The following is a 25065-nucleotide window of genomic DNA, read 5'->3' on the forward strand; positions in this document are numbered from 1 at the left end:
AGCGATCCTGCAGCTCCTAGCAGGTGGGTGCGCTACGGTGTGGGTTTCTGGTCCTCAGTACCCTCCTGACCGCCACACCGGGCGCTGCGCCGCCCCTGGAGCCGCCACAGCCCCGCCGCGGCCGGGCGCTGGCAGCGGGCGGAAGCCGTTGGGCAGGGCCGCCGGCCGGTGACGCCGCGGGGCGGGTGCGAAATGGCGGCTGCGGCCGGTGTCAGCACGGCGGCGTCAGCTCGCTGCTAGGAGCCGGGTGAGTCGGGCGCCAGGGTGGGCTGTGGGTAGGGGGTGAGGGGTGGGGGTCCCCCCGCGTCTGTCTGTCTGTCTGTCCGTCCGTCCGTGGTGAGAGGACGGGGCGCCTCAAGGCGGAAGCGACCGCGGTTGGGGCTTCGGTCCCGGGGAGGCTGCTGCCGGTCGCCCCGCGGCTCCGGGGGCTGGAGCCTTGGGTTGCTGGCCGGGGGTGGGACGGTGGCACTTCTGGTTTGGGTTTAACTGTCTGCAAACACCAGGCGGTAGCTTGCTCGCTTTTTTCCTCCCTCCCCGCCAGAAGCCATGTCTGCCTTAGTATGGGATCCAGCCCGAATTATCAAGCCCCGCTGGACTTTTCTAGAGGAAGAAATTTTCTGCGGGTCATAGAGCGATAGCGTAATAGCAGTTGTCCTTGCTGTTTCCTTTTTTTTTTTTTTTTCATTTTTTCCTTCTGAACTGTGCAGTGTGTGAGATATCAGGGCAGTGTACGTAGCTGTTTCAATTCTGAACGCGTAGTTGGGGAACCTTATCTTAGTGTTGCAGACTTAAAATTTGGCATCATAGAATCATAGAATATCCGAGTTGGAAGGGACCCACAGGGATCATCGAGTCCAACTCCTGGGTCCCCAGAGGACAACCCGAAAAATCAGACCCCCTTATGTTCATTGACAGCAGTTCTGTGATAGAAGGTTACAGGAGAACCCCGCACTTCCTTACCCAAAACCTGCGTGGCCAAACACAGTCTGACTCGCAGCTTCCCCTCGTTACTGTGACCCTTTCCATAAAACATACAAACAAATCGCTTTGCCACACTGCCCCTCGTCTGCCAGGATCAACAAGGGTGGGCAGAAGAGCTCAGGCATGTGCTGCTAGATCCTAGAGGCCGTCCTGTCAGTCCTCTTTCGGTAAGGTGTCGATTGCAGTCGCACACCAAGGGAAGCTCAGTAAGCAGGCTGCTGGGCACAGGGTTTAGGTCTGGGTTTTGTTTCTTTGGTCTGCTCTTAGACTTGTCAATGCTGTAGTCAGAATTCTTGCTTGCTTTGGTCTTGAGTTCCTAATTTTAAAAATGAAAATACTGGAATTTGCCTGCCTTGGCACATTCCTGTTGTGAATTGATGGTGGTATCCCAAGGGGCATATCAAAAGGGGCAAAACATTTGCATGGTGTAAGCTGGGCATATAACACCTTGTGTTCTCTGAAATGCGCTCTAGACCCTGATCATAAGGAGAATTACTGGCCCAAGTCTCCCACAGGATTAGCCAGATGTTGCAGTGGTCTGCACTGCTGAATCATTGCAGAAGGTTAATCCCAGGTCTCTGTGGAATCGGTCACAGACTTTTTATTTACTTACTTTTTATTTGGCTAGCAATTTTCACACAACAACAATACTAAAACTGTCTCCTTTGTCTTTTTCCCTGCCTGCCACTTTTCACCACCCTGTTGGCTTGCTACCATAAGATATTTATCCAGAATATGCAAGAAATAATTGTCTAGCAGTTTTGAAGTTGGCCCAGGATTTTTGGTCACTTTGTTAGAAGATTTGATGAAATTATATTTGAAGAAATTACATTTGAAGAAATTATAGTGTAGCTGGATATACTCATAAGGTGTTTTTTTCTTTCCTTATTAGTTCTGTGCATTTAATGCAGGTTTTGCAGACTCCTGTAGTTATTTGTGGAGTTCAGGGATTGTGTGTGTTGGAGGAAGAAGCAGAAAACACTCTGTGCTTCCCTGCTGTGTCTTTGGCTGGTATCTCTTATCTGTATGTAAGATAAAACTGGAAAAAGCAAGTTCAGCCCCTAGGGCTTGTTGCCCTTGAGCAACCTTGGAACAGCACAGGAATTGGTAAAAGAAAGAGAAATGGCTGTTCACTTCAGAAAAAACGTGTTTGTGCTTTGTGACTTTTCACAGTCTACAGGCAGGTGTCAGCTGCAAATGGACAGTTGATGGTCATCGAGTTATCAGTGTTGACCTGTGCAATAATGGTATTTACGTGGGATTCTGCCTCAGTATACATGATCTCAGGAAGCAGCTGATAAAATTGTGTATTTATGTCCTGAGGTGGCATGTTTTGTCTTTAAACAAGCTTCTAACTTTGATATTTAGAAACTCCATCAAGTTTCTTGGAAATGCGGTTGCATTTTTTCTTGTAGGTTTTAACATTATACCTTGGAGGGTTTCACTTCCTGTAGTGTCACTTTATTTCTTTCTAATTAAAAGTTTTGGCTTTTCAAAGGGATCCCTGCTTTGGTGCAGCCAGATCAGCGAACCTCTAAATACGCTCTGACAGTGATCACCGCAGGACTGACAGACTTAAACTGGAGGAGGGAAGATGATGTCCTTGGATGGGCCGCAGAAGAAAATCATTAACCCGGTAACTTTTCAGTTATGTCAACAACTTCTCCCTCAGGAAATGGGATTTTGTTATTTTATGCCAGTAGTTAGCAAAGCACTCCTGCTGTTTTGTATGGTGAGGGGTGTTACTGAGAGCTCTTGGCATTACTGAGATATTTGAGGAAGAACCTCAGGGTTTGCTCTGGTATTCTCTAGTATTTCTCTAGTATTCTCATGCTCAGGGACAGTGGCCTCATGCCAGCATGAGGAATGGACTGGAGCTGTACTTTTCATTGTCTCTTTTAAAATGTAGTTCTTTTGAGTCTGCAGGAGATGGTATTTTAATGTTCTGCCAAAAATACCAAAGTCTGTAAAGAAACTGTGGAGGGTACAATACCACATACCTGCACAGGACTTCCTTGCCTATTATAGTTTGTCATTGATACAGTCCAGTGCCCTCAGAGTGTCTGATTGTTCAGTCCTGCTGCTTGCTCGTTGCTTGCAAAGTGGATAGACTTAATGGATGAGGGGGGAGTAGATTCAGCTTTCTTTACAAGAATCACAGAATCATTTATGTTGTAAAAGGCCATCATCAAGTCCAACAGTAATCCAGTTTGGAGAGGAAGGAAGGCTGTGTGGAGATCAACTAGAAGCTGGAGGGACTGAATTGCAAAAGGAACAGTAGGATGGAAGTTATAGGTAGGGATTTTGGAGCCTAATTTTGGTGGAGGAGGAGAGGAGGTGTGAAGAGGAGGTAGAGGAGGTGTATAGGTGAAATTCTCTGTGTAAGGAAAAGAGGAAGACTTCAGGAGAACTGCATGGCTGCAAGGGGACTGATGAGTGTGGTGGGTAACAAGACCAGGCTGGAGAATACAGAGGGATAAAACTAGGGCTTAGTGCTCTAGAGCCTAGGATGGAAATAAGAGTGATTATTTGGGATTGGAATGTGGAGGCAGAGGTGGGACAGATTGCGCAGATGATCTCAGGACAGCCTTTGGGCAAGGTCCTGAACAGCCCTCTGTGGCTGACCTTGCTTTGAGGAAGGCATTGAGCTAGAGATGCCAGAGGTATTTCCAAACCTCCGCTGCTTCTTCTGAACAAGCTGAAGGGAAAGAATTGGGGCTTGTAGTGCAAGTGGGGAGATCAGCAAAGTGGACTGTGCCCGTGACAGCAAACTTGAAACAGGAGCTAATTGTCTGTTCTTCGTATATGTGTCATACTGCTTTGCTGTTTGTACAAAGTCTCTTTAACTGGCTGCTTCAGTCATTGATGGACTATGTGAGCTGTTGCATGTGTGATGCTCGTTGAGCTATAGCTTCAGACTTGCTGTTTAGCTGTATGTGTACCTGTGTGAAGCCACCATATAAGTTTAGTAACTCTGTGAATATTTCACTGTTTGAACGAATCATTCCTTAAGTTGCAAAACTGAAGAGCTTTTTAAATAAACTTTTATCTTAGGTGTATTTCTTCACTAATGGACTGTTTTGAATCATGCAGAAAATCCTGCTTTCCCCTTTATGCCCTTTACTCAACCCTGTTGCATTGAAGGGTAAGGAAGTTTGGCAGGACCTAAACCCCTTTGCATTCCAGCTTGCGCTCAGATATCAGAGGGGCTGGGGGCGGCTGGGCTTAGGTTCTGAGTGATGCCCAGTTCAGCACTATAAGTCTGGTGACATTCAGTATACTGAATTACCACGATCATGGATGCCAAAATAGCATGATACACCTTCAGTCTGGTAGATTAATGACTGGTGGCATTTACTGAAGCAACAGGAGTACAGGTTCTTTTGGATTGCCAGTGGTAAATACACTGTTTGCAAAGCACATGCAAATACCAAGGATGTGACTAACACAACCAACTACATATAAGTTAACTTGTGAAACAACTCTATAGAGAGTGTTAGGTTTCCCAGGGAAGCACTTGGTATAACCGAGGGTTTGGATCTCACCCAATAGGTGTCCCTACGGGGTGGGGAAGAGAGGTTCAGCCCATCAGCCAATCCCAGAGGTTAGCGATGTCCTCCCGACTTGTCTGTGATGCTATCTTCCCTAACATTGTTCCTCTCCTGAGCCATTTTTATGCTATTTTTTTGCTTATAGGTGGAGCTTGAGTGACTCTAGTCACATGTGCCTGGGTGTGATTGGTATAAAATTTTCTGCTTTAATGTTACAGGCTTAGGGAAATTCAGAGCGCATGCTTAGTGAGGGGTGGTTGCACCTTGGAGGCAGGTAGCCTTTGGGATGGAGGTGTGTTTTGGCATTATAATGAGATTATAATGAGCAAAGGTCACCCAGAGGACATGATTTGGTTATCAGTTCAGCTCGGGGTTGGCCATGCAATCTGTCAGTTCCATAGTACCATCTAGTTCCCCATCCCTGTGGTGATAGCACAGAGCCTGGCCATGGTGTCTTTCTTCACTCCGCTCCAGCCTCCATGCTGCTTCTCTCAGGGTCAGCACACCAAGCTCCCCTGGCGTTGCCAATACCTAAGGTTGCAGGCTGTGTTGCCAAAGGGACCTTCATGGAACAGATTCCTTGCATATCTGCCGCACCTCAGCCTGGAATTTTCCTCAGTGCTGAAGCTTCTCTTAGGACATGGACATAGTCTCAGTAAGTCACCTCCAGCAATTATTCCACAAATCCATCTGGCAAGAAACTTGATGCCCCATCTGAAGGGACAGCTGTAGGCTACCCAGCAAGGTGGATGAAAGTTCTGTTGTCACAGCCCTCTTCTCTATGAGACCATTATCTGTCGTCTCATTTATGAAAACTGGCAGATATTGGAAGCAACATGATCTTTGAGACAGCTCAAACTGGGCTGACGTTGTCCAGTTGGCTTCAAAGGAAACTTTAGGAGGTTTTTAAGAGAGATGGGATGATGATAGATCCTGTGGTATCACATGCATTGCTCTTAACGGGTGAGGAAAAACTAGCAAGAGTCTTGAGACGTGAAGAAATGACAGGCACATCCCATGATGACAGAACCTCCTTAAGTCTGTAGTATTACACCCAGGAAGTGCTCTATTATGGCCATGCAGATTCCATGTCTGAGCTTCTGAAGAATGGGTGGCCAACATTCCTTTCTATTAAATGCATCCTTCTGGATGTAAAGAACGCAGTCTTAGATCTTTCCTCACAGAAGTCTCATCATCTTCCACAGTTTTCTGTTATGGTGCTCCCTTTCCTCCCTGAAATTCTGGGTGCTCCAGCTGGTGGTCAAGGTAGGGCTCCCGTCAGCATGTCTGAACCTTTGCTGTGGAGCCATTTTGGGGTGTCTGAGGCTTTTATTTTAGCTGACATGTCCCCATATCTGGTTTAACAACACCTACCATGTTGCCATTTGAGTTCAGCATAATGTACATGCGTGACCTTCCCCAGCTATTGATAAGGATGAGAAAATAGGGTAGGCTTGGAGATAGACTGCGTGCTGCTGGTATCCTAAAGACTAAGACCCCTGAGCAGGGCTAGTTCAGTGCACCTTGCTGTTCCCAGCTCATTAGGATATTTTGTAGTGTATGTTGTGCTGTTCATATTAAGATGCAACTCTGCTCTCTGCCATAGTCGCTTCTTTTCCCATTGCTGTTTTTCACAAGGGAGCAAGAACAAGCAAAAAGGCAGCTGCTCTAGTCTGGTGTTAAAAAGCTTGTGGAAGGTGCCTCCTGCTACCGGCAAAGGACTGACTGTTGTCAGACCTTGGCAATGACCTAGTTTGAAGTGAATCTTCTCTTATTAAAAGTGAGGCAATAAAATATTGCCATTATTCTTTTCAGAGCTAGAATGAAGGTTGTAACTGTTTATTTTAATTTTATCTGAGAAGCTTGGTCTACAGTGATGAAAATCTGTTTTTTATCTTTCTGTTGTGGCAGGTATTTAATGCGTTTCTAGTGTTTCTTTTAAATGAGATGCTAGTTGTCTTTCTTTTAATATGCTAGAGCACCACTTAATTGAGTATTAGAATATGATTTTAAAAACTATGTATTTTGCTTCCATCACAAAATGTTATTTCTATCTTTTTTTTTCCTCCTTCTTCTAGGTCGTTCCATATATTGGGACAATTCTTGGTGGCCTTGTTCCTGGAGAGCTGATTGTGATACATGGGAGTGTTCCTGATGATGCAGACAGGTAGTTACTACAGTATCACTTCTTGAAATGTCAACAGGTGAACAAGCATGTAATGAACAAACTGTTTCTAGGGAACCTATTTGGGATAGTAAACAAAGGCTTGATTTAAATCCTCGTGATCGTGTCACAGTGAATACAGTGAATTAAGTGGTTAATGAAAGTTTTATGATGAACACTGGAGGATAAACTGATTTTTGCTTTCTGCTGATCCTCTCTCCTCTGTTTTTGCTTTACCTGCTTTGGCATTTTTTCCCTGTCATAGCATATATCTGTTTATCTGAAGAGGTTATCTGAGACTAACAAAAGTGGTAACTGGATGTGTCGCTTGAAGGAATTAGCTTACAGCTGGGATGAGGAGGTGTGAACTAGTGCTCACACCAAGTGTGGAGGTTCTGTTCCCTGACTTCCTGACATGGCCCAAGGTGCATTCGGTTATTCTGCTGAAGAAGACGGGAGGGAAGGTGGTGAATGCAGTGAGGAGCTCAGGTGATATGAATGATGAGCATTGAGTAAATGCTTAAATATTGTAATTCATTGCAATAAATCACGAGAAAACCTTTCATAAATATACAGAAGTTGGATGAACATATTTTTTCCTTATCCAATAACTCATTCCATCTGCATGCTCCGGGATTCATCAGTAAAACACAAGTGTATTGAACTTGTAGGTCATTTCTTGACAGACTGAGCTGAGTGTGGTTTGTCTTATTTTTATGTTTAGGTTCCAGGTGGATTTACAGTGTGGCAGTAGTATAAAGCCTCGAGCTGATGTGGCCTTTCATTTCAACCCTCGCTTCAAAAGGTCTGGCTGCATTGTTTGCAACACACTGGAGAGGGAAAAATGGGGCTGGGAAGAGATCACCTATGAGATGCCTTTTCAAAAAGGGAAGTCATTTGAGGTTGCCATCATGATTTTAAAGGATAAATTCCAGGTGAGTTTGCGTTGACCCTTGTTCAACTCGAGGGGCCTTATTGGCCAGTTGTCAGGCCAATAAACGAGAGGCATTTTGCATACATACAGTATAATTGGAAGCCGTGGTTTCTGTTTCGTAGGTACAGTCTGATTACAGAAAAGTTTACGAGTTTTTTTTTAAAGAGGTGCTAGGCAGATCAGACCTCTCATTTTGCGTGGTTCCCTTCAAAGCTGCATGAGTAGACAAGTACCTGTCTGGCACAGCTAATGGCTGTTCCACCCTCCCATTCTTACGTGCAAGGGCTGACCGTAACAGTAAACCTGTTTTGTGAATAGTGTAGGACAGTATTTCCTCCCTCTTGGAGGAAACAAATGCGACGCAGTTCTCTTGCTCTGTTAGACTGCAATAATAGATTCTATTAGGTTGGTAAAACCACATTCATAAGCGGTCAGGGAATAAAAACAAAGGGTGTGAAAGGTAAATAAATCGAATAAATCTCCCTCACAGTAATGGAAAGAGAGGCTGATTCATAGATGATCTGAACTTAGTTGCTCTGAAGTTTCCAGGACACTCCCAGCTCCTGTACCAAAGCACCGTAAAACAGCTGCATGCATACAATTTGATACCTGGATGGTGTTTAATGTGATTTTCCTACTTTTTTCCCTATCCCTTTAGGTGACTGTAAACAAGAAGCACTTGCTGCTCTACAATCACAGAATTAGCCTTCAAAGAATAGATACTCTGGGAATATCTGGCAAAGTGCACATCAAAAGTATAGAGTTTGTTTCTAATGTAAGTGTTATTGACAGCTGACTGTCAAGATTCAGTTTCTTTGTCTCGCTAAACTACAGTGTTAAAAAAAAAAGCATCTACACAGTCTAACTTCGGTAACAAGGGACTTCCTCCCCACTCCTTCCTCTCAGCTCCTAGCTCTGCTGGAGAAAGTAAACCAATAGAGTGGAATTGGACAGTTTGTTTTCTCCCCATGCAGAGGGTGAGAGCCTTCTGATGGGAAAAGGTGAGAGAGCAGAAACGGAAGGTGGTAAATAACCGGGGAGGTACAGAATTCAAATGACTTGTCCCTCTCTTCTTCCTTCCTGCCACTCACTGAGGCAGCCTACCTGCTTCTGTGTAACATTCTGTCTCCTCTGCGTGGTTATCACTACGTTGTGGGCAGAGCTTGGGTCTCTTGCTGCCAAACATCAGGTCTGACTCGGAGCAGCAGACTAATAAACTGTTTAGAAGGAAGGTGGAGATTTGGGCCTGGACAAAATAGGGTCCAAGTTTTAAAGATATGTCTACTCACTGATTGTTTGTAAAGCATGTGTGCAGACTTTTTTATGGGCCCTGTCACTTGGCCTTGGATATGTTGCTGCAGAAATGGTGCTTCAAAGCTATCTGAGTCCCGTTGTGGAGGACTGACTTCAAGAATTGCTTGGAGGCAAGGAGGTGCCGTAGTTGGTTTCTGTCCCAAGCACAAAACAAAGGAGAGTTGCTTTACTCTGTGGTTGCAGATGCTGAATCCTCTGGGGAAGAAAGGAGGGGAGCAGGGTGGTTGTTTCCTTTTTGTCTGTACTTCCAGTGTGTACTCTTCTGAGGAGGAAGAGGGAGGTTATATTGAAATAAACAAGATGAAGATACAGTCTGCCAGGGCTAGGCAGGAATTTTATCTGTGCATGGCCACGTTGTTCATATGATACACAGCGGGAAGGGACAGGGATGCAGGCAGCTGCCTAGAATCCCAAGGCCCCCCTCTGCCCCATCTCTGGGTGACCTGCCCTGCTGATACTCCTGCCCTGGTGAGGAAAGCTGAGTGGATATCCTCAGATGCTAAGGGTTAAGAGTGCTCCAACTGTAAAATAAGGATTCAAACTGTAATGAGGTAGCCTTTGGAAAACTAGATTTGTCTTTCAGCAATTGATTTTCAGGACTTTTCCTTGGTTTTTAGGGCTTTGGCTATCTTTTCCTTCACCATAGCCCTAGGTTTCCACGTTAACAATTTACACTTCAAAGCAGCACAGATCCGTTACGTTTCTAACACACCTTTATGTTCTGTGGTGCTAGCAATGACATCTAAATATCTCTTTTTCTGCAGTCTGTACAAGGCTCACAGCCATCATCTCTAGGAGTAACAAAGATAAGCACAGAAAATGTACGTATGTTTGTAGAAGACTGAGTCTCCTGGTTGTCTGAAAAACTAGTTAATTATGTTTGTTTTCTTTTCTAGGGGGAAATGCCAGATGGTTCACAATTCGTAAGTGTCTTAGGTAGACTTATAGCAAATGTGGATAAAAAAAAAAAAGAAATAAAAACTTCTCAATTATTGAAGAAAAAATATGCACAGTACAAAGGACTTGAGAATCTACTGGGAAATGATCAGCAGTGAGGTTTTGTAGAGATCAATCCTCTTTCCTGCTGCTAGTAAACGTGAGGCTATTTCTTAAGAGATACAGAAAACCCAAAGAGATAAGCACGGCATCCACAGCCATGAACAGCGGAATAAAAAGTGGGGTACCTGAAGCTTTAAAGGACCAAATCACATCAAAATAAGATGTGATGCTTATTTGTTCAAATAAGCATGCTTAGTTTGCATGACTTTAGGGAATACCTGCAAAACAAGCTTGTGTTAAAAGCATTCTGCAGTTGTATTAAGCCAGACGACCTTACGTTAATGCGTGTATCTCAGAACTTGTCTGGCTTCATCTTCCTCCTGGTGACTGAGCCATGCTTACCCTGCGCGTACTTCATCTAGTGTGAGTCTTATTTTTTAAAGCATAACAAGCTATCAGAGAGGAGAGGTCAGCGTGTCTGTACCTGGACGACTGTGTGATGCAAATTTAAATCAGTGCAGAGTTTCATGCTGCTTATAGTATGTTTACTCAAACCAGTTGGCAACTCTCAAATGCATTAAGTTGTACATTGGAATGTCTGGTGCCAGATCAAGCTAAGGTTTCCTCAAGACACTTTTTTGGTGCTTACAAGCGGCATGACTCTGGATTAAGGCATGTATAGTGGTGGCAGAAATAGCAGTAAGTAATGTTTATTTTGAATGCAAGTTTCTAGTTAAAAAAAAAATTAAAAAAAGGCATCGATACGTTCATCTCTATGCAACTTTTTCACTACAGCTTCAGTATCCCAGATTGTATTGGTAGAAAAAACTTGAGCTGTGAGTGCAAATTTGAAACTGTAGGCCAAATTTCTTCTTGCCATAGTAAAGCTCAGCTCGTATGTTGAAAAAAGTAAGTCAAATTTTTCACTGCTGATGAACTTCCAGGGAGTTCCTTACATTGGGAAACTTGATTCTGCACTTCGTCCGGGATGCACAATCGCTATTAAAGGAGAAATGAATAAAAACCCAAAGAGGTAGGTGTTACTGTTTTTTTTCTTTTTTTATTATTTTGTTTTGTTTTATTTTGCTATTAACTGAGCTGCTTTTGAGAATGTGTAGGCTTTTCCATTGCCTCAGGGTATCCTTACTCACTTGCAACTTTGCATCTGGAATCATCTGAAATTAGTGTGGTTTTCTCAGGAACCTGCAGGATGCTGTTTTAGAAAGGGCTTAAAAGAACAGCTCCACTGAGAAAAATCAAGATAAAACCTGATTGTCTTTTCTGCTTAATCTGCATCATTTGCAAGGTTGCATGTCTGTTCTGGATTTCCATTGTGCATGGCATGCAAGCACAATTGGCTAAAGTCTTGGTAAATAGCACGGAATACTTTATCATGTTTACAAACTGTTGGTGTAGTAAAGTTTTTAAAAATGTCTTCCAGCTTTGCAATAAATCTGAAATCAAGTGAGTCGAAGGACATAGCACTACATCTGAATCCCCGAATGAAGAATAAAGTTTTTGTGAGAAACTCTTACCTTCGTGACAGCTGGGGAGAAGAAGAAAGGGAAGTTACCAATTTCCCTTTCAGTCCAGGGATGTACTTTGAGGTAAGATTAAATGAAACACAGCATCAGATTTACGATTCTGCCAAAATAAGAGTTTGCGTTAGCACTTAAATGTTACGCTGCTAATACTATTTAAGTAAGAGTGCTGTTCTTGCATTTCCATGTCTTGAGAATGTTAGGGTTAAATAGGACCATAGGAAGCAAAGATCTGACGTGGTTTTAATGACAGCCATCTATTCCTGTTTTCTTGTAAGTAGTTGCAAGATTTCAGCATAGGACAAAGTTCCACTTTTTTTTTTTAATGTTTCTTTTGCATGAAGGACTTTTTGTAACAGAAGCAGGGCTCACCCAAGTTCAAGCTAGGAACTTAACTGTTCTTCTTCTCTTTTTTCAGCTGATCATATTCTGTGATGCCCACCAGTTCAAAGTTGCTGTTAATGGTGTTCACATTCTGGAATACAAGCATCGCTTTAAACAACTGGAAAAGATCGACCTGCTGGAAGTCACAGGAGATGTTCAATTGTTAGATGTGAGGAGCTGGTAGTGCTTTTCTAATTAGTACTAAAAGAATTAAATATATTCCAACGACAGTTTTTCTGTCAGGTACAAACTGGTGCTGACTCACGCTGAGCCTGCCTTTATCTACGTAGGCTTCTGTATCAGCCTCTCTTGAGTTGGGTGAGTACCAGAGCTGCTGTGAGATTAACTCCTCCAATAGTTTACAGTATCCTGGCAAGCTAAATCAGTGTGCTCAGATAAATCACATGTATTACTGAACCTAGCAATATGAAAATACTGCATCATACTGTCTTAACAATTGTGCTCAGTATGATTAACTACTACTGGTCATTCCTTAATAGCATACATTCAGTAAAGTAGAAACTAGAGTGAAGTAGGATATGAAGATATGATTATCCACCCCTAAAGGGATATTGATCAGTCATAGAAAAGAGAATTATGAAGTCCTCTGTTCTGCTTCTTAATTTATATTAGTGATAACAACCTTTTTACCAGGGCTGGATTAAGCAGACAGTTGAGCCATCAGTTCTCTTGAAAGGCAAGGAGGAAATTGATTCTACTTCTTAGCCTGCTCCTGCAATCATACCTTCTGTGACACTCATAGTTATGTCAACTCCTGCTTATAGGTGGCTTAAATCAAACATATGGCAGCATTTCTAGCTTTTAGTTCTCCAAAGTAAAACAAATGAAAGTGATTTAGCTCGTTCTGATTGGGTGAACTTTTGAAAGCTTATTTGATCTGAACTGGCTCCCCAGTGTGATGAGATTGCTCAGGGACTGAAGCAGATGTGTCTGGCTTTTGTTTTAAAACATGTAAACCCAGGTACTCCAGGCATCATTTCAGCTGAGCTGAGACTTGGCTGCTCGTGAATAGAATAGTGAATGAGTTCTTTTTCAGTCTTGTATTCAAATGCTATTTGAAAAAAAAGCTGTTCCTATTCCATCAGTTTTCTTTACAACTGTCAGTCTTAATTTTTATGTACTCTTATTTTTAAAAAATAAGTTGCTACTGGCTATTAATACCTGCCCAAGGGCTGTTCGTATTTACCTTAACAGCTGCTAAAAGAGCGAAGCAGTTTCAAGGATAAGATGTACCCTAAAAGCCTGTTTAACTACCAGGTTAAACATATAAAAAGCATAAATAAAAATGTTTATGAACTGTGCTTTTCTCCAAGTGTAGCTAAGTTGATTTTTTTTAGCCTATTTTGTCTTGTTTTACTTTTTTGTCTTGTTTTACTTACTGTCTTGCCAGCATCTCCAAGGTGAACCTGATTAGAGGACCATTTCCCCATTAAGGAGTTAGCAAACTGCAGTTAAGCCGGGTAGGCCTAGGCCTTGGCCATGCCATGCGTGCGGCATGGCCTTCAGGCCACTGTTGTGCTATGTATATCCCCTAAAGATAAATGCAGCTGGCTGATTCTTTTTAAGAGATGAGCCTGAAGGCAGCTCCCAGTTAGTTATGGCAATTTTAGCACCTGTGCATCCTTGCCTTTACCTAAAAGTTGAGCAAGATGTTCTCATGTGGACATTGGTTTTGCTTGACCTGAATATAATTTCTTTCTTTCAAGACCGTCTTGTAGATACTTTCTTTTCAGACTCTTCAGGAGGTACATTTTTCACTTCCGTAAAAATAACAGAAAAATGCATTCTCAGGACTGCAGTGCACAGGTCCAGTAAGTATCATGTTTATGTTGTAGCAGCACAGCCCCTACACTGAGGAACTGCAGAACCCCAATGCAGCAGGGTTCGTGGACAGTCTTGCATGTTGTCACTCTTTGCTCAGCTATCAGAATTTGAGTATAGCTTGCTTCAGTTGTAATGTTCAGGGAAAAGTAAGTTAAGGAAAGGTTTATGCCATCACGTAATGGCATAAAATGAGCCCCAGTCTCCAGCTGATCCAGAAATGAAAAAGCCAGATTCTTACAATATTTTTATTAAAAAAAAAAAATTAAGATCTTAGATCTGATAAAAATTAGTATGACAATTTGCCTGTAACACATGGCATCTATGTAGTTAAAACAATTCAGACAAAATATGAAAATAAAGGGGATAAACTTAGAAGTAGCTTTGGAGTGGTTCTCCCAAAATAACTTCCAGTTGCTGAATTGTTTTCTGACACTGCTGTTCAACTTCTTCACATTCATCTAGAAAAAGAAATAAAGCAGGAAGTAAATAGAACAGTTATTACAAAGATACCCTCAAGGCTGGAACTGTCTTCAAATGCCAGGTATGAAATTATTGTTCAAAAATATTTTGTCATCAACTCAGGACTTAGGCAAGTTATTTATACTGTACCACTGATCTAAAATACGCAGCCTGGGAAATGCGCACAGGATGGAACAGTGAAGAAGCTACCGTCATTTAGGTGAACATCAGGAGGGTTTTGGATACAACCCATTTCAGTTTCCATCCTGCACAGTTGAAGCTACCATATATGAATTCTCATGATTTATAGCAATTATATTTGCCTGAATCTTTGAATTGTGGCCTTTGTTCTTTTAGCTCATAAGCCATTTGTCTGCCTTCACTAAGACCATTTTAGAGTATTACCTTCCATAAGCTCCGCTAAGAATGGAATAGATTCTGGTAGCAGGACCAGGTAGTTCTCCTTCAGTTTCTCTGCAACTTCTAGCAAAGCAAGCAGAGCTGCAAAGCGGACCTAAAACAAAAAAAAAAAAAAACAAAACAGTCTCTGTAAGGAAACAGTTAAGTGTCCGAAACTTCTTTCCATCTCCTAAAACACACAGCTTTTAAACTAGCTTTCCTTACTGAAGGAAACTATTTTTAAAGTAACTTAAGTCTCAACATCTGGATTAAGATAGAGTAAAATAAAAAGTTAGTTGCAAGAAGCAGGTATGTTGCTAGCAGTTAGCTGATAGAACAGTCTTTAACTTCACTTTCCAATGCCACTCTGTTCCACTGTTTCAGCAGGACTTAACCCAGTACAATTAGAAAAACAAAAAACTCCCCCTGAATACTTGTAACCAGTCAAATAGGTCATGATAAAGCTCTATACATTAAACAGGTCTGAAGGTTGATAAGTAACTATCTTACACTTTCTAAAGCACCCTTTTCTTTAGGTACAAACAGGTTAGCTCTTACGCAAACAGCTACCAAGATTAAAAAAATAAATAAATAAATAAAACCAACAGTATGGAAGACATCTACTTGCAGAAAAATAACAGCTTAGGGAAAAAACAGAAGGATGCAGCATTGCATGCATCTCGGGAACTTGGTGGTAGAATAGTAAAACGTCAGTGTTCTAGTAGCCTAACTTTAGAAGCTAGTATTTTAACAGTGAGTTGGCTAATCCACTTCTGGTTTGGGGGCACTTAACATTTTCTAAAGCAACAGAGAAAAACAGTTCAAATTCTGGTAGCTCCCAACCTTAGAAGAGGCGTGCCTCATTTTCAGCAGGATGTGGTAGTTCAGTGGTTTCCAAAGAGAATCATCTGCCATGGCCACTGAAAACTGCGCTATGCAGGGTACCAGGTGTTCTGTCACTCTTTCCTGGAACTTCTCATCTCCTCCAAGCATGTTTTCTAGCTGTGGAAACAAAATGCTTGTCAGACAGATCCAGGATCAGATAAACCCAGCCAAAAATGCTGCTTCTAGCATAGGCTTTCAGGTACTCAGGAGATGGGTCAAAGAGTGTTAGTGGGAAGGCAGTGGTCTGCACGAGTTGAGCAATGTGCATGAACCTTGTGGAGTGAAGAAGTTCAGAAAAATGATAAAAGAATTAGTAAACTAAAGCTTTAAGTGAAGCAGTTAATACTGTCTGTAGCTGAAAGAATGAATTAATTCCTCCCTTTTTGTGAAGGGAGATGATTGATAGTTTTAAAAGAAATCCTCATATGGAAAAAATACTTGATATGAATTGCTTTTCTATGTTTGTCAGTACCTGATCAACCAGCGGCATCATCAAGGTTTCTGCTCTTTCCTTACTCAGGAACTTCTGGGTGTCATACAGGAAGAGCTTATGCAGACAGTCCATAGTAAACTGCAACAGTAAACAGCTCTTTTCGGTGCTGTTCTCAGAATCAAAGAAAGCTTCATCTGTATATCAGTACAGGAGGGAAAAAAAAGTGTACAAAAATGAGAAATAACTTCTCTACAAGCCAGAAATGCTGTTAGTTGTGAATACAGCTAAAGGATGTACTGCACATCAATTATGTAGTCATCAGAGTAATAAAGTAGATAACGTATGTTATCTGACTTTTAGCTAATGCCCTAGCTGGTCTGCTGCTGCAATTCACAATCAGCTGGGGGTAAAAGGGAAGACTCACAGGCTATCAGAAAGTTCACGGCTATACCTGTGGCTGTGGAGAATTTGTGCAGGTCACTACAAATACAATGAGGAATTAGTTCCCCATATAAAAGAAGCAGAATGTGTTTTTGCCAAGAAAGCAGAGGAGTCTGAATGCATCAGGTAATAGTAGGTTGGCATGTAAGGCAAGTCAACAAATGAAAAAAAAAAAAAAAGACAGGCAACTGCCAGAAGCAAGTCACCCTATTTACACGTAATTTCATTCCCACGGAACTCACAGGGACTGACATGGAAAATTTTCATGTGGTCTCAACTTTGTACTGGCAGTCCAGAGCCCATGTATGAAAAGTGTCCCTTGGTTCCATCGGAATAAGAAAGACGACTTATTTATGAGAGAAAGAATAAAGAGAGAAGTGAGGGGTATGTGCTGTGAAATACACTGCTGTAAGACGAAACATTCAGCAGTTGTAATTAGCCTGTCAATACTTTTCTGTAGCTAGTAACTTAAAACTTACCAGTTTTTGAAACGTTGAGTTGGTTCAGTGTCTCAGCAAATGGCTTCACTAAGTGACCAGCAAACAGGGTGAAGAGACCCTTGAGCTTGTCTGCAATGCAATCTGCTAACCGATGGAACGTCAGGAGCCTATCTTTTAGGGTACTCTCTGTTTTGGACCAGTCAAAGAGCTGAAAGTGAAACGCAAATTAGCTCGTTTCTGTGGGCGCGCACTGGAGAATACAAAGATGCTGATGAAAATGAATTATCATTAAATGCCTTACCTTGAAGAAGAGGGGTCTGAAGGAAGCCTCAGAAAGTTTCATAACCATACTTAGTAGACAATCAATAATGTATGTCTCTGTCTTACCAACTTCCTCCAAATCATCCTAGAAAAATTAAAAATGTAATTCTAAGTTTGAAATATAGGAATCTGAGCTTCCAAGCAAGTTTTAATTCTCTCTGTTTCAGGCTAAGTACCTGACCATAGTATTTTCTACCCCCTTGAACAATTTCAGAACAGAATATTTGACAGCAAAAAAATAACTGATAGAATTAGCATGAGAAGTTGAGCTGCCTCTGCTTGTTCCCCTAAACAAGCTACCTGGGCATGCTCTGTGCGGAAGTCCAGGGCTGTCATGAAAAATGCTGTCAGCTCAGACTGATGGGAGATAAGGTGATCCTTCTCCATAACGACAATGTGCTCCTTCAGAATGTTCATCAGGGGACCCACGCAGTTCTGCCAGAACAAAAGCAAAAGCAAGACAAAGACAACTGTGACACTGACAGTAACTGAGAAACTTAGCAAGGGAATCTGATTTTGCACTTCTCACATTTACTCATGAAGATACTAACAAGAAAATAACTTCTCGCATTACATTTTCCTGACTCACTTTTGCGGTATAAAAGAAAATAGAGATAGCTGAAGACTGTACTGGTCGTGGCTGGGATGGAGTTAATGGACAGCAGTCCATTTGGTGCTGTGTTTTAGATTTGTGATCAAAACAGTGCTGATAATGCACTGGTGTTTTAGCTATTGCTAAACAGTGATTGTACAGCGTCACGATGTTCTCTGTTTCTCACTCTGCTGCCCCAGTAATAGGCTGGAGGTGGGCGAGAGGTTGGGAGGGACACAGCTGGGTCAGTTGACCCAAACTGACCAAAATGGTATTTTGTACCATGTAACGTCATGCTCAGCAATAAAACGAGCGGAGAGTTTCTCTAAGGCAGCTATTTCTTGGATACTGACCAGACATCTGTCTGCTAGGGGCAAGTGACTGCTTTTGTACTGCTCCTTTTTTTTTTTTTCTTCCTTCTCTAATAAAACTCCTTTATGTCAACCCTTTTTTTTTTTTTTTTTTTTTCTTTTCACTTCCAATTTTTCCCCCCATCCCACAACAGGAAGGTGAGCAAGTGACTGGTTGGGGGCTTACCTGCCAGACAGGGTCAACCCACCACAAAAAAAAAGCATATTTTTAGTTACAATGCAAACAAAGGGAAAAATTCTCACCTTTCGGTTATTTGCCACTTCACTGTAGCACTTAGTAACTGCAGGAAGGAGTATTCTGGGAGCAAGTTTTGTAGCTAGGATACTTTTCAATGATGTTACGCGTACATTTATCTGGGAAGAAGGACCAAATTCAACCACAATCCTCTCCAAGCGGACAACCTATCAGGAAATCCAGAAAAAGTTAAGTTATTTAAGTTGTTTTAGTTGCCTAACTCAAGAATTGATCTTACAAATTTTACCATAGTTGTCTGTTACAAATGTCAGACTGGAATTTTGGTGTATGTACCACTTGGAACACGTTACAGGAGGATGTCTGTATACAGAGCTTCCCTGTCTTCAAAAGACAAACACCAAAAAAATGCCTGCATCAGTGGCACAAGGTCAGAATTGCCCTCCTGGAGCTGTTGAACTGGACAGATTCTGCAGGAGTCCGTCCTATCTGCAGGAGTCAGATGGCTCACCTGCAGCAAACAATCCATGAGATAAGGACTGAGGAAGTGTGGTAATGTTTCTGCAACCTTCAGGAGAGCAGTCACGGCACTTAGCAAGTAAATCTCATTGGAGATGAGCTCCTTCTTATTTTTTAAAGTCTTCAACAGTGCTGGCATCAGCCTGTGAATAACCAAGCAAAAACACAGAAAGGTGAAACCACTGATCATTTGGAGGAACATTTCCAATCACATAAAATCCAGCCTTTAAGCCCGCAGGGACAGTTTTCACATCAATTTTTACATGTTTAATTGGGAAAACTCTGTATTCTGGGCTCTTCTGCTGTATTTTTCTCCAGAGATAATGAAGAATAGTAGATTTAGTTGAAAGATTTAATAACAGTAAGAAATTTATATTTGTAATTAGATAAAACAGTCTTAAAAGCAACAGGTTAGATGCATGAATTCTTCCTGAATAGGTAGAATAAAAGAATGTAACATGCAGTGTTTCCAACACTACTGGTTCTCATGTTTTTAACTACAGTCTATTCTACAGTAAAAAGAAAAAAATACAGTCTGACTTCTCTATAGCCCTAAGGACTGCATCTCCCTTCAGGGCAGCACACAGTTCCATAAAGAACTGTACCAATTATAAAAGTCTCCTGCAATTTGCCGACTAGCTTCTTAGTTCTATAGCACTTCAAGCACTACGAACACCTTTATTCTTGTCTATACAAAACGCACGTGGGCAGACTGCCCACTTAGCCTTCATCAGCATTCCTTCTTTCAGTAATGCCTTTCATTATAACTAATTTCTCCTGCCGCTGATTCTATTAAAAAGAACCCAGCGATACCTTGGAAGCTGAGGGATTGTTTGGGCCTTCAGTGTACAGGTGACCTCAGCTATGCAGAGGAAAGCACTTCCCATCACGTTCTTTTCCTCCTTCTCTGTAGAAATCAGATCAATGGCAGTTTTCAAAACGGGTACAAATGGCATGGGATTTTCTGTGCCAAAACCTTTGCAGAGTAGTTTGAGGCTGAACAAAGCAGTTTGCCTGTTGATGGCTTGCTCCTCCTCCTCTTCCTTTCTTTTGCACTGCACAATTGCAATGAGCTCAGGAACTAGCTCCAAGAGCTGCCGGATCTGGGAGGACAAAAGAACAAAACGCTTGAAGAACACAACTAGAAACTCAGACCCTGCAAGGTAACTGGGCAGGCAGCCTACATCTCACCACCTCTCTCAAAAGCTGCCTGACAGACAACACTGATACTTGATGTTCCTACACAGAGCAAACCACTTCTACATCACTCTCTCTCTTTGATTTCTGCTAAAGGAATGGAGTTTAATGACTTCACCTCACCTGGCTCTTCTGCCACTTCGTGCGCTGCTGTACCTTATTGTTCAAAAGGTCCATTGCCTTACGTCTCACAGATGGGAGCTGATTTGTCATGAGTCCCCTAATTACAGGGATGAAGGTTTCTGTTGGCAATAAGGCATTGACCTGTAAGAGAGCACAAACAAAACAATATGATAAATGCTTTCCTGTGCGCTGTGACATAGCCTCCAAGACAGGCAAACTCTTCTCAGCTTTCCACATGGGTTTCAGGGTCAAAGAAGAGAGGATGGGCCAGCCATGTTGTATCTGAGGCAGGCAAAAAAATCCAAAAGGAGGTTCCAGTTACAGTACTTAATGTATGTTTACTGGCTACTAACCAGCCAATACCCACTAGTTTCAATATTTTCTCAGCAATTTCCTTTTTCTCATGTCTACACTGGTTAGTTATCCTTCCTTCCCTTAAAATACTTATAATGGTGCCTTGTGCAAAAACAACATGAAAACTGGAACGTGCTTCACAGGCAAAAGAAATACAAGCTGTTCACACAGAGACTGAAAAGATTTATGATTCACAGCACCACTGATGTTACTAGACAGTCAATCCAATTCTGCAAATACACTTCTGATCAGAAAAAGATTAGAAAGAAAAGCATAATGATTTTTCTCCATCTAAATTCCATATAAAAATACATAGCAGCTCCATAAGCATTAGAGAACTCATAAAATGATTTAACATGGAACAACGCTGCCAAAAGCCACTGTTCTCCACCAAATAGTTACTGAAACGACTGCTTCCAGCCAGTAGAACACAAACAAGAGGAAATAAGCATTCCAGATTTTTTTTTCTGCTTGTTCTGTCTAAGCTGTTAGATGTAGTTGTTGAAAGTGCTAGAAGAACTCAAACAATGAGGCAGCAGGTAAAGATTAATTAATAAAGTTAATTAATTAAATTAATTAAAGAAAATTAATAAAATTAATAAATAATTAATCAGTAAAGATTAATTCAGAAAAAAAATATAAATCCTACATTGGTTATTAATTGCATCAATAAATAAAAGCAGGAATGTCCCACTGCTAATAAGAGGGCCAATGAGACATACTTTATCCATCATTTCATAGGACTTGCTAAGCAGAACCCTCCAAAATTTGGCTGTTGGCTTGTCTGCGTTTCCTTCCACTGAGGATGCCACAGTGTTTATATAGTGAAGAACATCTTCTAATAGCCTAGACAGAAAGGAAGAATCTTTTAGTATGTAACAAGGACACTAAAGTAGTCAGCTTGGTTCCTACAATGCCCAACATTTCACAAACAAAACAGCAACAACAAAGGAAAATGAAACACCTACTAGAGAGACTATATATGTATGTATATATACTTACATATATATATTTCCCCACAATTGAAGCAATATATTTTGCTAAAAAATCTGGAATAATTTTAAAGATTTCATCATCAACAGCAAAATATTTACGACCAAGTATGTAAATAAGCACAATCAGAAATACAGAAATAGCGTAGATATTGGACAGAGCAATCTTTCAATAAATACTCCATGTCAAATTAAAAAAAAAAAGTAACTTGCATATAATAAATACTGCTCATTGCTGAGGACATTAAAAGTATCCTTGGAAAACATTTGGAAAAAAAAAAACACTCTGATGGGACTACACTTACAAAAAAATATTCCCAGGTTACAGTAAAGGCTAGAAATAGGAGTGGAGCTGATATAAAGCATACCTCTGTTCCAACTTCTGTAGCTCTTCTGTTTCTTCGCATTCAACTATCTGGTTTATAAACAGAATGAAAATGCTAATTGTGAAAATTTTCAGTTCCCCACATTTGCACTTTAGCATTGTTCTAGAAGAAAATCTGAGACCCTTAGGCAATACAGTCACAGTAGCAAACAAACTTTTCATGTTGATGGATGATGCTCAGTCAAAATATTGGAAACCACTTCCAGCTAGATCCACAGCCAGATTTTTAACATAAATTTTGTTTTTTTTTTTTTTTTGGAATTAATAGTATGAGTCTCACTCCAAACTTGGATTATACAGACTGAGTGAAATCCCAGACTCCATAAAGCCAGTGGGAATTCACTGGGGCCTGAATTTCTCTTTTTAACCTATTCATCAATTGCACAAACTGAGTCCATCTGGAAAGGCACTATTATAAAATAATGAACGTTACTGGGAGGTTTCAAAGCTGTGTAAATAAAGGTGTCAGCAAGATACACTGGATGGCATATTCTTTCATCCTCTTTGAGTATAAAATCATACTAAAAAGCAAATTAAACCTCATCTATTACATATGGCACAGTTACTTAATCTGATCAGTTTAAGAGTAATTACCTTTTTCACCAAACTCTGAGAAGTTAAAAGTTGTGACATGAAGGAGACTGACAAGAACTTGAAATGTCGAAGTTGTTTGCCTGAGTGAGACTCCACATTAAAAAGCTGCCCATCCTGATTTTTTAGCTTTGTCTTGCACGTTCTTGATTTTTTTGGGCCAGGATCATCTGTTGAAAACATTCCCAAAACAAATTTGCAGACATGAAAAAAAGCCATTTGATTTCTGATTACAGAAAAAGTTTAATTACAGTCAAGTGGCTATCGAGGACAATCATTCTGCTGTATCCAAAATAATGTCAAAGTTCCAAAAAAAAAAAAAAAAAAAAAAAAAAAAAAGATACCACAAAGATAATTTTTCTGTTTCAATAGCCTCAAAAACAGCAGTGCCATTTCACTGCCCTTGCTTCTGATCAGTTTTTATGTTAAGAATCTCCATGAAGCTAAAGCTATAGCACACTGGCTACAAACATGAAAGACTTGTGAGGAAGGACCACAGACACTGTGTGTCACATATTTGGAAAAACTGCTTTCACTGTCACTACCAGGCCCTTCCTGGCTGAGAAAACTTATTCAAACACCAAATCCACCAAGTCCTTTCTTAAAAAGAAAGGACCAACCATGCCCTCCCTTCAATGCTCTTTGAAATAACAGACTGGAGAAGTATTAAAATATATTATTTACTATATTGTAGAAGAAAAAAAAGAAACCTTAAAAAACAAAAAACAAACAAAACACAAACAACTCCCCCAACAGATAGTCCTTGTCATCTCATCTGCTACGAGTAACAGCTATTTATTTCAACTGAATGATTCAATGGACCTTCTAAATGAGAAGTGCTGTTTGATTCTAAGCACTCCAATCTATAATTAATGTACATCAAAAAAGAAGTAATCACATATCTTAACCATTTTATAAAAAAAAAAAAAGTGGGGGGGGGAGGGAAGAAATCATTAGGGCAATTCTGTATCCCCTAGTTCCTACCGAGAGGAATAAAGGGAGGTTCATGTACTTTTGCTGTTTTGTTTTGCAGTTACCTTCTTTGTTCTCTGGCAGCTCTGTCAAGTAGTGGATTATTTTCATCATGCTCTGGAACTGTGAATGTATATTAAATTCGCAACAGATGGAAATCCAAAATTCAGTGTCTGCTTCCAGCACAGCATCCTGTTTATAGTTTAAAAGGAGAGAAACGTTTATTTCAAGAATTAAAAAAAGATAAAAAGACCCCAAACTCCTCAGTCAATTTGTGAACATGCCATGGGGAGCTGCATACTGCCAGGGTTAGCACCGGGGTAACAGCAGCAAGGCTCAGAGAGAATCTAAGAGTTCCTGAGGGTGGGGAGAGAAAATACCATCTCACTCCATCTACTAAACAACATCAGGAATAACCTCACCTGGTGGCATAGGTTATTTGTCCTAAACCTCAGCTAATGACTAATGGTGAAATAATCCATATTTCATCAGGGGTGTCTCTAGCCATTTCATACCCTGATGAAAAATCACTTAAAGCAGAGAGAAAAGTTACCTTTTTCCACTGTTCTTGATCAAGCCCCTGTTTATTTAAACTACTCAAAACCTAATCTTTTCTAGGCAAAGATTTATTTTCTAAGAATAACTCAAGATATCCTACAGGATGGCCAGGACTGACACACCTGAGTAGTATCCCATACAAAATTTGTCAAATAAGATGGAAGTAACAGAGTACTTAAAAATACTTTTCCATATCATAAAATTAGCTCTTCTCCACATCTTTAGCAGCTTTCATACTGTCCTGGTTTCAGTTAGGACAGAGTTAATTTTCCTCCTAGTAGCTGGCAGGGTGCTATGTTTTGGATTAGAATGAGAAGAGCGCTGATAACATGCTGATGTTTTAATTGTTGTAGAGCAGTGCTTACACCAAGCCAAGGACTTTTCAGCCTCTCTCTGTCCTGCTAGCGAGCAGGCTAGGGATGCAGCAGGAGCTGGGAGGGGACAGACCCAGGACAGCTGACCCAAACTGGCCAAAGGGGTATTCCATACCATCTGACGTCACGCTGAACAATATATAGGGGTGGCTAGCCGGGGTGGAGGGGGGGGCCGGCTGCTCGGGGATAGGCTGGGCATCGGTCAACGGGTGGTGAGCAATTGCGTTGTGCATCACTTATTTCGTACACATTATTACTATTAATACTATTATTATTATTATTATTGTTGTTATTCTTTTCCCTGTCTTAATAAACTGTCTTTATCTCAACTCACAGGCTTCACTTTCCCGTTTCTCTCCCCCATCCCGGAGAGGGAGGGGGGAGGGTGAGCGAACGGCTGTGTGGTGTTTGACTGCCAGCCGGGCTAAACCACAACACATACATTTAATATAAAAACGCCCTCTAATCAATCAGAATAGTAATCTATGAAGAGTTTGGGGGGATCTTTCCATACATAGAATCATTCAGATTGGAAAAGACCTCTAGTCAGAGTCAAAGATCATCTAGTCCAACCTTTAACCTAGTAGTGACAAGCCCACCACTAAACCATGCTACCAAGTTCTACATCTACATATTCCTTGAAGACCTCCGGGGATGGTGACTCAACCAATTCCCTGGGCAGCCTGTTCAGCAGGAAAACCGTATCTTCTCACTTGTGTTTTTAGTAATCCCTTTTGTTTTACCTATAAGCAA

The 25065-nt window shown here is 41.2% G+C and overlaps 2 protein-coding genes across 6 annotated transcripts in view; one reads left to right on the top strand and one right to left on the bottom strand.

Annotated features, from left to right (window-relative positions):
• LGALS8 (galectin 8) lies at window positions 1–13201 on the top strand. 5 transcript variants are annotated; one of them, XM_040552715.1, is made up of 10 exons: window positions 1–23; window positions 2480–2617; window positions 6611–6699; window positions 7421–7631; window positions 8289–8405; window positions 9709–9765; window positions 9841–9867; window positions 10888–10976; window positions 11385–11550; window positions 11903–13201. In XM_040552715.1, exons 2-10 carry the CDS (start codon window positions 2576–2578, stop codon window positions 12050–12052), a joined length of 948 nt encoding a protein of 315 aa, XP_040408649.1. In that variant the 5' UTR covers window positions 1–23; window positions 2480–2575; the 3' UTR covers window positions 12053–13201. The 5 variants fall into 5 exon arrangements, with proteins under 5 accessions (XP_040408649.1, XP_040408646.1, XP_040408650.1 ...); XM_040552712.1 differs by lacking the exon at window positions 1–23 and adding an exon at window positions 119–247; XM_040552714.1 differs by lacking the exon at window positions 1–23 and adding an exon at window positions 1986–2005.
• Window positions 13202–13944: 743 nt separating this feature from the next.
• Window positions 13945–25065, bottom strand: part of HEATR1 (HEAT repeat containing 1) — a 38915-nt gene continuing 27794 nt past the window's right edge. Inside the window, exons 31-45 of the mRNA XM_040552708.1 lie at window positions 23446–23572; window positions 22412–22578; window positions 21801–21847; window positions 21163–21286; window positions 20087–20227; window positions 19580–19869; window positions 18759–18909; window positions 18298–18456; window positions 17392–17526; window positions 17072–17176; window positions 16810–16978; window positions 15929–16083; window positions 15415–15573; window positions 14578–14686; window positions 13945–14171 (exon numbers count right to left, since the gene is read on the bottom strand). Of these exons, the coding sequence (XP_040408642.1) occupies window positions 14083–14171; window positions 14578–14686; window positions 15415–15573; window positions 15929–16083; window positions 16810–16978; window positions 17072–17176; window positions 17392–17526; window positions 18298–18456; window positions 18759–18909; window positions 19580–19869; window positions 20087–20227; window positions 21163–21286; window positions 21801–21847; window positions 22412–22578; window positions 23446–23572 (2127 nt within the window). The 3' untranslated portion in view covers window positions 13945–14082. The remainder of the gene's footprint in view (window positions 14172–14577; window positions 14687–15414; window positions 15574–15928; window positions 16084–16809; window positions 16979–17071; window positions 17177–17391; window positions 17527–18297; window positions 18457–18758; window positions 18910–19579; window positions 19870–20086; window positions 20228–21162; window positions 21287–21800; window positions 21848–22411; window positions 22579–23445; window positions 23573–25065) is intronic.

The sequence above is a fragment of the Cygnus olor genome, chromosome 3 (assembly GCF_009769625.2).
Source record: "Cygnus olor isolate bCygOlo1 chromosome 3, bCygOlo1.pri.v2, whole genome shotgun sequence".
Classification (NCBI taxonomy): Eukaryota; Metazoa; Chordata; class Aves; order Anseriformes; family Anatidae; genus Cygnus; species Cygnus olor.

Bases quoted from the DNA above. Each gene is read 5' to 3' on its own strand.
- LGALS8 (XM_040552715.1), top strand. From the start codon at position 2,576: ATGATGTCCTTGGATGGGCCGCAGAAGAAAATCATTAACCCG. The intron at 2,618-6,610 runs GTAACTTTTCAG...TCCTTCTTCTAG, and splicing joins AGAAGAAAATCATTAACCCG to GTCGTTCCATATATTGGGAC. The intron at 11,551-11,902 runs GTAAGATTAAAT...CTCTTTTTTCAG, and splicing joins GTCCAGGGATGTACTTTGAG to CTGATCATATTCTGTGATGC.